The sequence below is a fragment of the Leucopleurus acutus genome, assembly GCF_964270905.1.
Source record: "Leucopleurus acutus genome assembly, chromosome: 12".
In the NCBI taxonomy this organism is placed as follows: domain Eukaryota; kingdom Metazoa; phylum Chordata; class Mammalia; order Artiodactyla; family Delphinidae; genus Leucopleurus; species Leucopleurus acutus.
The window spans coordinates 16,752,956-16,764,491 of record NC_139154.1 but is presented as its reverse complement, the minus strand read 5'-3'; the positions used below and the strand labels follow the sequence as shown (position 1 = coordinate 16,764,491).

At 42.6% G+C, this 11,536-nt stretch overlaps 1 protein-coding gene across 1 annotated transcript in view; it reads right to left on the bottom strand.

Moving 5' to 3' along the window:
* Positions 1 to 11,536, bottom strand: part of ZNF2 (zinc finger protein 2) — a gene marked incomplete at its 5' end in the record, with an annotated part of 42,858 nt that overhangs the window by 31,181 nt on the left and 141 nt on the right. Inside the window, one exon of the mRNA XM_082851229.1 lies at positions 11,280 to 11,450. Coding sequence (XP_082707355.1) covers positions 11,280 to 11,450 — 171 coding nt within the window. The remainder of the gene's footprint in view (positions 1 to 11,279; positions 11,451 to 11,536) is intronic.

Sequence of the window (11,536 nt, the reverse complement as noted above, 5' to 3'; positions counted from 1 at the left end):
GCAGCAGGAATACATACTAAAGAGAATCGCTGAGAAAGCAGTAAATGTGGGAAGGCCTTCAATCACAGCACATCCCTTGTTAAGCATCAGAGAATTCGTTCTTGAGAAAAACCCTGTGGACATGGTGAATGTGGGAGAGCCTTCAGCCAAACCTCTTCCCCTTATAAACATCAGCAAGCTCACCCCACTGGTTAGAAACCCTGGGGATGTAAAGCATGTGGGAAAGGCTTTGGTGGATGTTCTGCCCTTTGCACATCAGAGAATTTGTACTAGAGTGACTCTCTGAATTTAGTGAAACTGGGAAAGCCCACTAGTCAGAAGCCAGAACTACACATATTGTATAGTTCCCTTTATATGAACTCCACTAGTAATAATGTGTGTTCTCTAACTAAAGCCTTTCCAAATCCAAAACCCTCAGCATACATTAAGGCTTCACCCAAAAGGGAAACCCTGGGAGCTTAATAAATGTGAGGAAAGTTGATTCATAAATCTAGAGCTGAAAGGAAGCTAAGAGACCACCTAGTCTGGTGATTTCCTACCTGCTGGGGGTTGTTTTTATAACCACTTGTGTTGTCTCCCCATCCTGTTACTGATGGGAGAGGGGGTGCTGTGTGGGTGAAGAGAGTGAAGGCTGAGGAAGGTGGAGGCACCAGTGACCTAGCCCAGCCATATTTTACAGCTAAGGAATCTGAGGTTCAGAGAGTGCCATGCCCTGGTCTATACACCTAACTGCTGGACTTCTTTCCTCCTGGTTTACAGCTATAGTTTGGGGATTGAGAGAGTGAAGGCCTTCTCTACACAAAAGCTCCATGCACTTGTTTCTCTGTAATGTTACTTTTATGAGGCAGTAGAGTACTCTTATTAAAGTTTTTGCGAGCAAAAAGCAATTTTAATAGATCTTTATGCTACTAGATTTGGGATTTTTGAAATAAAAAAATTTTAAACATCAATTAAAATATGGGTATTTTAAAAATCAAAACCTCAAAAACATTATCCTAAGTGAGAGTAGCCAGATGCCAGGGACCACATATTGTATGGTTCCCTTTATATGAAATGGCCAGAAAAGGCAAATCTTCAGAGACAAAGTAGATCAGTGGTTGCCTGGGGCTGGGAGTGGCAACTGGGAGTGACTGCAAATATTTCAAGGAATCTCACTGGGGTGGTGGGGCTGTCCTAAAACTGGATTATGGTGATGGCTGAACAACTTGGTAAATTACTAAAATTCACTGAAATGTGCAAATAAAATTAAATTTTATGGTATGTAAATTATACCTCAACTGTTTTTCAACAATCAAATATACAGACATACCAACTATTGCTAAACCAATTTTCCTATCTCGTCTGTTACTTCAAGCCATCTGTGTGTCTTTGCTATCACTTTCTATTTTCTGTAATGGTTATTCCTAAGCTTACTGGGTCTCAAGTTCATATCATGTTGTCTCTGCAACCTATGTGGAGAAGCCAAGACCAAGAGCTGTCATAGGCCAGAGGAGTCTTGGCTAAAGGAATTAGCTTGCACTAAGGACAGTCGTTCAAACATTTAAAGTCCAGATGAGTTAGCTGAGCCCAGAATTCAGGGAACCAGCTCAAAGTGGGGCCATGCAGACAAGCAGGATCTAGGGGTACAAGAGGTTGGCAGAGGGGAGTAGGCAGGTAGAAGGCACAGGAGGCATCTGGACAGCTAAGATCATGATGCCAGCCTAGGAGCCTGAAAATCATGGGAAATTCTTCCCAGAGATTCAAAGTTCACAAGCAGAAATAGCAAATATTTTACATTAGTAACAGCTTAGTTTGCTCTATCACACATTCTTTCCCTCCAGTGCCCTTCTCTAACCCCCGCCCAGGTCACTTTATATACCTGGATACCTGCAACAACTTTGTAGCTGGTCTTTGCCTAACATCTGTCCCTTCCTCTTTTGTATCTCGGCCACATTAACCATTCTCATCAGTGTGCACCCATTCGCACCCCTGAAAGCCTTTGTACTGCCTACAGGATAAATGCTCACCTCTCAGTTTAGCATTTATTGCCCTCTTCAGTCTGCCCTAATCTCCTGAGCTGCTCCTGACAAGAACCTCTATTTCAGAAAAACTAGCTTGCCTGCCATACTTAAGACATGCCTCTGCACTTCCCAGCCTGGGCCATTCTCCTCAAGCCTTTCCACCAGCCTGGAATGCCCCCTCCACTGTCTAAAGCCTAATAATCAGTCAGAACCCTGTTCAAAGGTCCACTCCTTGGGGAATAATTCTCTTGAACACTGATGAGAAGTCAGGTCTTATTCATTTGCAATTGTAAAAGCATTTGTTGTATCCGTAAGTATTTAAAAATGAACATATAGATAGGGATAGTTCTTATCACTGTCTTGATCTATTTAAGTCACGGGTTGTTTATCATCTTGCCACTTTGTCTCCTGAACCAAATTATCAGCTGCTTCAGGTCATTTCTCATACTTCCTCTCAGAAATGAGCACCCAGTAGGTCCTCACTAACCACGTATTAATTTGAAAAACAACTTGTATTGCCCAAGTTTTCTCAGTGCTCTGACTGCACAGTTTCTACTAGATGAAAATCTTTCCTTCTAGAACACTACCAATCAAATATTTTCTTAGAAAAATACTACATTGTTCTTGTAATTATTTTTCAATTTCAAATATAGATTAGCATTGTTCCATCTTTTGGGGTTGTTGTATGCGTATATGAAAATTCACTGCTATTTTATTTTGTAGCACTACAATGACTTCTCATTCCAGCTGCCCAGAGGTGGGCCAAACTTCACAGGTTAAGGAAACAGTCACCCACAAGACTGCTCTCACTTCAGACACCAGCCATGAATTGGGGGTCCCTAGGTCACCCTTCTGACCATCTGGCTACAAATTTGGGAGTTCCCACTACTCTTTCAGACTCGGTAATTCTATATATATAACTACTCTCAGAACTCAAAAAAGTGCTGTATTTATTATGATAATTTTATTATAGCAAAAGGATACAAATCAAAACCAGCCTAAGGAAGAGACACATAGGGTAAGGTTTGGGAACAGCACAAATGTGAGGCTTCCCCAGGAACACATTACCCTTCTGGCACATTGATGTGTAACAATAATACATAGAGTGCTTCCAGGCCAGGAAACTCACCTGAGCTTCATTGCCCAGAATTTTATTGGGGTTTCATTACGTTGGCGTGATCAATTGGACCACACAGTTGAATTCCATCTCCAGTGCCCTCCACCCCCAGGTTGGGCTGATACCATGTGGCTCAAAGCCTCAACCCTCTAATCACTTGGTTGATCTGTCAGGCATGGCCAGTCCCCATCTTGAGTCATCTCATCTGAGTAAACTAGGGGCCAACCACGAGTCACTTCATTAGCATAAACTATCAGATATGGTCCTTGGGGGGGTCACTATGAATAACAGAGATATCCTATCACTCAGGAAGTTCCAAGGATTTAGAGGTTACCTCCTAACACACATTCAAATCAATGTAAAAATGCTGGGCTTCCCTGGTGGCGCAGTGGTTGAGAGTCCGCCTGCCGATGCAGGGGACATGGGTTCGTGCCCTGGTCCGGGAAGATCCCACATGCCGCGGAGCGGCTGGGCCCATGAGCCGTGGCCGCTGAGCCTGCGCATCCGGAGCCTGTGCTCCGCAACGGGAGAGGCCACAACAGTGAGAGGCCCGCGTACCGCAAAAAAAAAAAAAAAAAAAAAAAAAAAAAGCTTCTTCAATTATTATTCAAATAAGTCATAAACATAAAGACTGTACTTTAAACATTCCTCATCAAATAATTGCAATATACCACTTCTGCTTGCAGACCACTGGCAAGAACTTAGACATAGGACTATGGCTGATGGCAAGGGAGGCTGGAAATGGAAGTTTCTGTCCTGGGCAGCAATGGGGCCAACGAAAATTGGGGGATTCTATTACTAAGGAAGAAGAGGAGGATGGATATTGACAAATGACCAGGAATCTGTGCCTGAAGACCCCAATACTTCAAAGTCATTTGGGAATGAGATCATATCCACGATCCTCTCTGGGTCTCAGTCTTCTCCTCTGTAAGATGAAGGGCTTTGCACTTGTGGAAATAAATGAAGACTACCCAAATGAGAAGAAACAGGCTGTTTATTCAGAGCTTGCCATAGCAAAGGATCAGCCACTATCACCTGCACCTGGCAGAGACCCAAAGGCATGAAGGGATTAAGAAAGCTTTACGATGAGAAGAAAAAAAGTGAAAGCTTCAGGTATACCCTGACTGGAAGTTGTCGGCATGGGAAAACTGGAGGGGGGCTAAGTCGGAGCAGCATATCTTATGTGATTGGTTTGGGCAGCATATTTGGTTTTCTATGGTTGGTTCTAAGTTGGAAGTGAGGGCAAAGAATAGGGGGGAAGTAGCAGTCATTTGGCTGTTCTGAGCTGATTGCTGCAGAGGCTGTGGTTTGGCTTCCAGGCTGGTTGCTGCAAAGGTGTGGGACAGAGTTCTATTGTCATATGAGGTGTATCCATTGTCCACTGGTATATTTAGTCCCTCAGTTCTCCCTTTTGGTCACTTTCTTGCTTGAGAGAGGTTGACCAATTCAGAGATGCTAGAGAGCCAGATCTTTACGGAGGACTGTTTGGTTGTCTCCATAGTAAACTTATCATGAGATCTTTTTGATCTTTTTGTTGTATCATCATGGCAATCAGATCTGATGAGAGAGAAGCTGTGCAGAAGCATTGAGCCAAGTAGTGTTTTCTTTAAGGTGATGTACTGCCTGTTCTACCATGCCTGTTTCATTGAGCCAACTATAGCAATGGCATAGATGCCCCCATGATCAGTCAGTAAGAAGTTTAGTGCAAAGCAATCGCCCGTAACTACTTGAGCCAATGAGCTGAGACAAATCTACAGATCTTCAATCTAGGGAAGAGGTGATGTCATAACTTGTGGCAGTTAGTGAGTGATAGGTCTCTTATAGTCTTTCTGTCTCCCACCATTGGAAATACTGCTCTGATTGTTCACATAAACAATGAGTCAGCAATTCCCCAAGGCAGAGTGCATGAATAATTAAGGGTGGCCTCATTTTGGAGCTCTTGCCTGGGTTGGAATTTCCAGCACTGGTGATGTATAAAGTTAGGATTTCTATATACAGACAGTTTTGGGATGCTATTCCTAAAGTGCATGAATTTTTAGTCTGAGGAAAACGAGACCTGTTGACCTGGTTACAGAGGAAGTAGAATCCAGTAAGGGCACATAGAGATCCAGGAAAAAAGTTGTTCATGACATGAGATTGGCGCCAAAGCCACCCTTAGGTGGCTTTGCTATATATTTAGCTCTGCTATATACTTGGATCCCTTTACTGTCTTCCAGCTGATAAGTAACTGGCCTACTACCCTAATGAAGGTTGTTGAATTCGAATTCAGAATTACCTGGATTCTGATCAACAGATTGTGATAACTGGCTCTTCTTCTGGGAGAGTGGGACACCAGCAAAGTCACAGGTTGCTTTGTTTAAGTTCATTTGTCCCTGTAGGTGCTAATGGAAAAACCACTGGCTTTAATTCTCTATAGTCTCATTTGGTGAGACCAGAACCATTCATATATATTTATCATGATGGTCTGCCAGTGGATGGCATATCCAGCAGTTGGTGAGATTTAGAGTAGTGGCTACTATTTAGGATAATCTAAGAATGGCATTAGAATGAGTACGCTCTGGGGACTTCCCTGGCGGTCCAGTGGTTAAGACTTTGCCTTCCAGTGCAGGGGGTGCGGGTTCAATCCCTGGTTGGGAAGCTAAGATCCCACATGCCAAAAGACCAAAACATAAAACAGAAGCAATATTGTAACAAATTCAATAAAAGACTTTTAAAAAAAAGAATGAGTACGCTCTGACCTAACAATTAGAATGAAGAGGGAAGAAAAGAGAAAACGGGTTGTTATGGGTGGATGACAACCAGGAATCAATAGAAATGAGAAGAGTAACTATAAGCAAGCAGATGAAAAACAAAACAAGACTATTTTTGAAGTATAGTTGATACAGTATTGTGTTAGGCAAAACAGGGCTTTGACACAGGTCTTGGTCTGACATCTTGGGCAGAAGCTATCTGTCATCTGAAGTCATCTGTTTATTCCAAAGGTCTTTGGTCAGCTGTATACTTCTGAAGACCAGCTGCTTCTAGAGCATCTGGGAGAATCCTCAGTTTGAAGTCCTCTACTGGAATAGGCTTCCAGTTGTGTCAATTCGGAAATTCTTCTTTAGTTGTAAAATATGTATTGAAGAATTGACCCCCTGGAGTTTCACTGCTGTATTTGTTAACAGTACCCGATAAGGTTCTATACAATAAGGTTCAAGAACAATTTTTCTCTGATGTCTCAGACAAAAATCTCATGGTTGAAGATCACCAAGAAGCTATTTAGGAAGATGCTGGGGGAAGATGTCCTTAACTAACCTGCTGATGATAGGACTGGGTGGAGTACATTAATCCCTTGTAATATTTTGCCATGTCTGCATGCAGCAGGGTAGAGTCTAGTATTGGAAGTGGAATCTCTAAATAAATGGGTTCAGTTCTTAGATAACTGATGTATCCCCAAGGGAGTGAACCATACGGCCATAAGGGCTTCTGAGAGTACCCTTGGCCAGGGAGCTAAAGGGTTTCTGAGATTTTTGCTAATTTTAAGTTAAGGATGTCACTGATTCCTGTAAAGTGTGTGCTTTGACCACCTGATATAAAAAATGGGATGTGATAGGTTGGATACACAAAATCAAGCAGCTTTTAGTAAGGACTATAGCTTTTCATAGCAGCTAAATGCTTCAGTCCATCATAAAAATAGACATATTAAAAACTAAAACATTCCCATTTCATGAAGGGTAGGAGCTGGATAAAATCCATCTGAAGGTGTCCAAGGATCTTGGAGGCTTTGGTTCCAGGCCATGTCCCACCTTTAGTTTTGTCAAGATTATGATTATAGGTGACACGTGGCCTAAAAATAACCTGTTAAAAAGTTTTCTTTTTAAAGTTTATTTACCAATGTTAATTTAAGATTGTAACCAATTTGTACCATGATGTGTAGTTTCATGGAAAAGTTCAGCTATCATCTGAAATCATCTGGCACCACCAAGTGGCCACCTTGGGAGCACCAGTGATGATCTGAGTGAAGGTTACATTTTTTAACATTCTTCTTTTTCAGAGTCAGGGGCTAAACGTTGATATTCTATAGTGGCCTCTCTGAATTCCTCCAGAGATTTATCCTTTGAGGGTTTAGTTAGGAACCTCACCTGGGTTAAGGCTGCTTGTTTGGCCTAATGATCTGCTAGTGCATTTCCTTTCACATCCATATTATCTCTTTTATATGAGCCTCAGCCCTTATAATAGCCACCTCTCTAGGAAACAGGAGTGAATCCGTAAGTTCTTGTTGTCCGTTTTTTTTTTTTTTTTTTTTTTTTTTTTTTGTGGTACGCGGACCTCTCACTGTTGTGGACTCTCCCGTTGCAGAGCACAGGCTCCGGATGCACAGGCTCAGCGGCCATGGCTCACGGGCCTAGCCGCTCCGCGGCATGTGGGATCTTCCCGGACCGGGGCACGAACCCGTGTCCCCTGCATCGGCAGGCGGACTCTCAACCACTGCGCCACCAGGGAAGCCCTGTTGTCCGTTTTTGATGGGGATTCTAGGAGAGGTTAGGAAACCTTCTTTGTTTCAAAGCATCTCAAAGTCATGTTCTGATCTCAAGCATATCTCCTATCTGTGTATGTGCTTACCCTCTGGTCTTTGGCCAGTCGACTAACTGTATAGAGTAAGTGCAATAAGTTCTGCCATCTGGGCTGACTGTAACTCAGGTAGAAAGGACTACATTCTAAAGAGAACTTAAATTAGTGACACCATATCCTTCTTGATAACCTTTGGTTTCATACTTGAGATATGCTTCATCAACAAAAAAATATTAGTTCAGAATTCTTAATTGGAGTCTCTAGTAAATCTGAGCAAGGTACAGAAAGTTTCCTAACTAAGGTAAGACAATCATGAGGTTCTCCTTCTGTTAGGGGCAGGAATGTGGCAGGGTTCAGCGTGCTGCAGTAGTGAACAGAAATGTGAGAGGGAGAGAGTAACAGAATATAACATAATAAGATGTTAATTAGCAGGCTGACAGTGTAAACTCTCTCTTTTCACAGATGACATGATCTGATATGTAGAAAATCCTAAGAAATACACTAAAAACCTATTGGAATAAATGAATTCAGCAAAGTTCCTGGATACAATCAGATCAATATACAAAAATCAATAATATTTCCATACATGATCCATAAAAGAAACAAACCGATAAACTGGACTTCATCAAAACTGAAACCTTTTGCTTGGTGAAAGACCCTATTAAGAGGATGAAAAGACAGGCTACAGGCTGGGAGAAAATATTTGCAGACAACTTATTTTGAAATGTACTCCCATCTAGAATATACAAAGAACTCTCAAAACTCAATAGTAAAAGAAACCAAGCAATCCAACTAGAGAGTGAGCAAACATTTCACCAAAGAGGACATACAGATGGCAAACAAGCACGTGAAAAGACATTCAAACATCATTACCTATTAGGGAAATGTAAATTAAAACCATGATGATTTATCACTACTCAGCTATTAGAACAGCTTAAAAAAGTGTTTTTTAAGTGACAATTCTAAATGCTAGTGAAGATCAGAGGAAGTAGATCTCACACATTGCTGGTGGAAATATAAAATGGTACGGCCACTATGAAAGAGTTTGGCCGTTCTTAAAAAACAAAACATACCTTTACCATGCAATCTCACTGCTTGGCATTCATTCCAGAGAAATGAAAGCTTATGCCCACACAAAAACATGTACATGATGGGTATATACCTCTAAGTATTGAAAGCAGGGACCTGAAAATCTATTTGTACCCCATGTTCATAGCAGTATTATTCAAAATAGCAAAAAGGTAGAAGCAACCCAACTGTCCATTGGCAGATGGATAGATAAACAAAATACAGTATATACATACAATGGAATATTATTCAGCCTTTAAAAAGGAAGGAAATTCTGACACATGCTACACAAGGATGAACCTTGAGGACATTATGTTAAGTGAAATAAGCCAATCACAAAAGGACAAACACTGTATGATTCTACTTATAGGAGATAGTTAATCAAATTCATAGAGACAGAAAATAGAATGGTGGTTGCCAGAGACTGGCGAGAGAAAGGAATAGGGAGTTTCTGTTTTGCAAGATGAAAAGAGTTCTGGAGATAGATGGTAGTGATGGTTGCCAACAATATGAATGGACTCAATGCTCTGAACTGTACACTTAAAAATAGTTAAGATGGTAAATTTTATGTTACGTGTATTTTAGCACAATTTGAAAATTTTTAAATGTCAAAAAATGCACATGAATATTCACAGCAGCTTTGTTTGGAACAACCGAAAATTGGAGAAAAACGACCTATCCTACAATGATGAATGGTGGAACAAAAGGAAGAAACTATTGATGCATTCAACAACTTGGATGTACATCAATGGTATTATGCTAAGTGAAAAAAGCCAATCTCTCTATTCCATTTATATAACATTCTCAAAATGACAGCATTTTAGATATAGAGAACATACTAGTGGTTGCCAAGGGTTAGGGATGGTTGGGGAAGACAGAAGAGGGAGAATGTGGCTCTAAAGAGAAAGCACAAGGGATCTTTGTGATGATAGTTCTGTATCGTGATTGTGGTGGTTATAGAAGTCTACACGTGATAAAAATTGTGTAGAACTACACACCACCCCCAAGAATGCATGTAAACTGATAAAATCCAAATGAACTCTGTGAATTGTATCAATGTGTACAATGGTTTTGATACTGTATTATAGTTATACAGTTGACCCTTGAACAACATGGGTTTGGACTGCATGAGTCTGCTTATATGCAAATTTTTTCTCCATAAATACTGCTGTACTACATGATATGCGATTGGTTAAATCCATGGATGCAACAGTACGAATTCAGAGGGCCAACTATGGGACCTGATCACCCATGGATTTTGGTATCCGTGGAGCCAATCCTCTGTGGATACTGAGAGATGACTGTATAAGATGTCACGATTGGGAAAAACTGGGTGAGGGGTGCATGGGACCTTTCTGTCCTATTTTTGCAGCTCCCTATAAGTCTGTAATTATTTCAAAATGACAAGTTAGAAAAAACAAACAAACCAGAACTTGACTGCTTGGCCATGGGCCAGCAAGTTCCCTTGTGACCTGAGCTGTCCATCATGAACTGGGTGCCATCTGACCCACCAAGCCATAAAGCTGGGCACACAGCAGCACGCCATCATCAGGTGGAAGTGGTATATATGAAGCTGGGCTCAAGCAGATCCTGGAGGCACAAGAAATTGATTTCCTCATGACCGTGGCCTCTACTCTTGCGACATTATCTTCTCTCTCCAACCCCTACCTACAGCTTCACGGTAACCTCCCTCTGACCAGTTGCCTGGAGAGGAAAACTCTTGGGTTCTGCATGGTATGCATCACCTAAAAGGACACAGCTGCACAACATCTCACTTTGGGAAGGCTCTGCGGGACAGTGATGAAGGGAAATCCTCTCAGTGGGCAGAAATTTGAGCAGTGCACCTCGTTGTTCATTTTGCCTGATCAGAAGCACAGAGCCATACTTTTTCATGCGCTGTGGCTAATGGCTTGGCTGGATGGTCAGGTACTTGAAAGGAGTATGATTAGAAAATTCAAGGAAGCCTGACAAGGAGTCTGGGGAGAGGTGTGTCGACAGACTTCTCTAATTTGGCACAGAATGTTAAGATAATTATGTTCCATATAAATGCTTACCAAAGGGTGTCCTCCACAGAGGAGGATTTTAATGAGGTGGACAGAATAACCAACCTGTGAATGTCAGTCAGCCTCCTTCCACAGAAATGGACTCAAGAACAAAGCACTAGGGATGGAGGTCACGTTTGCGCTCAGCAACATGGACTTCCACTCACCAGGGCCAATCGGGCTCCAGCCACTGCTTGGTGCGCAATATTCCAACAGCAGAGACCAACACTGAGCCCCCAGTATGACACTACTTCCCGAGGATTAGCCAGCTATCTGGTTGCAGATTGATTACATCGGGCCAGCTCTATCATGGAAGGAGCAGCACCTTGTTCTGACTGGAACAGACACTCTGGATATGGATTTGTCTTCATTGCCCGCAATGCTTCTCCCAAAACAACAATCCAGAGCTTTGCTGGAGTTGGGTATGAATAGCTTTTTCATTCTCCTATTTATTTCCCCCCCTCGGACCTTCACTGAGACCCTCTCCGTGCTCGTCTGTACCTCGCACTTCTGGTTGGGAAGAGTCCGCAGCATCAGCTCCGTTCCGAGGGAGGAGGATGTCACCGGCTCGCGGTCCCGCCGCCCTGTAGATCCCGACTGTGCCGCCGGGTCCCTGGAGAGAACACCGTGAGCCAGCCCCGGCCACACCGGCAGCCAGCCCAAGCCCCGCCCCTGGGTCCTAACGCGAGGTCCCCCGCGGGGGCTGTCCGAGGCTGCGCCGTACTCATCCTACTTTGCTTCCCGTCCAGACAACCCCT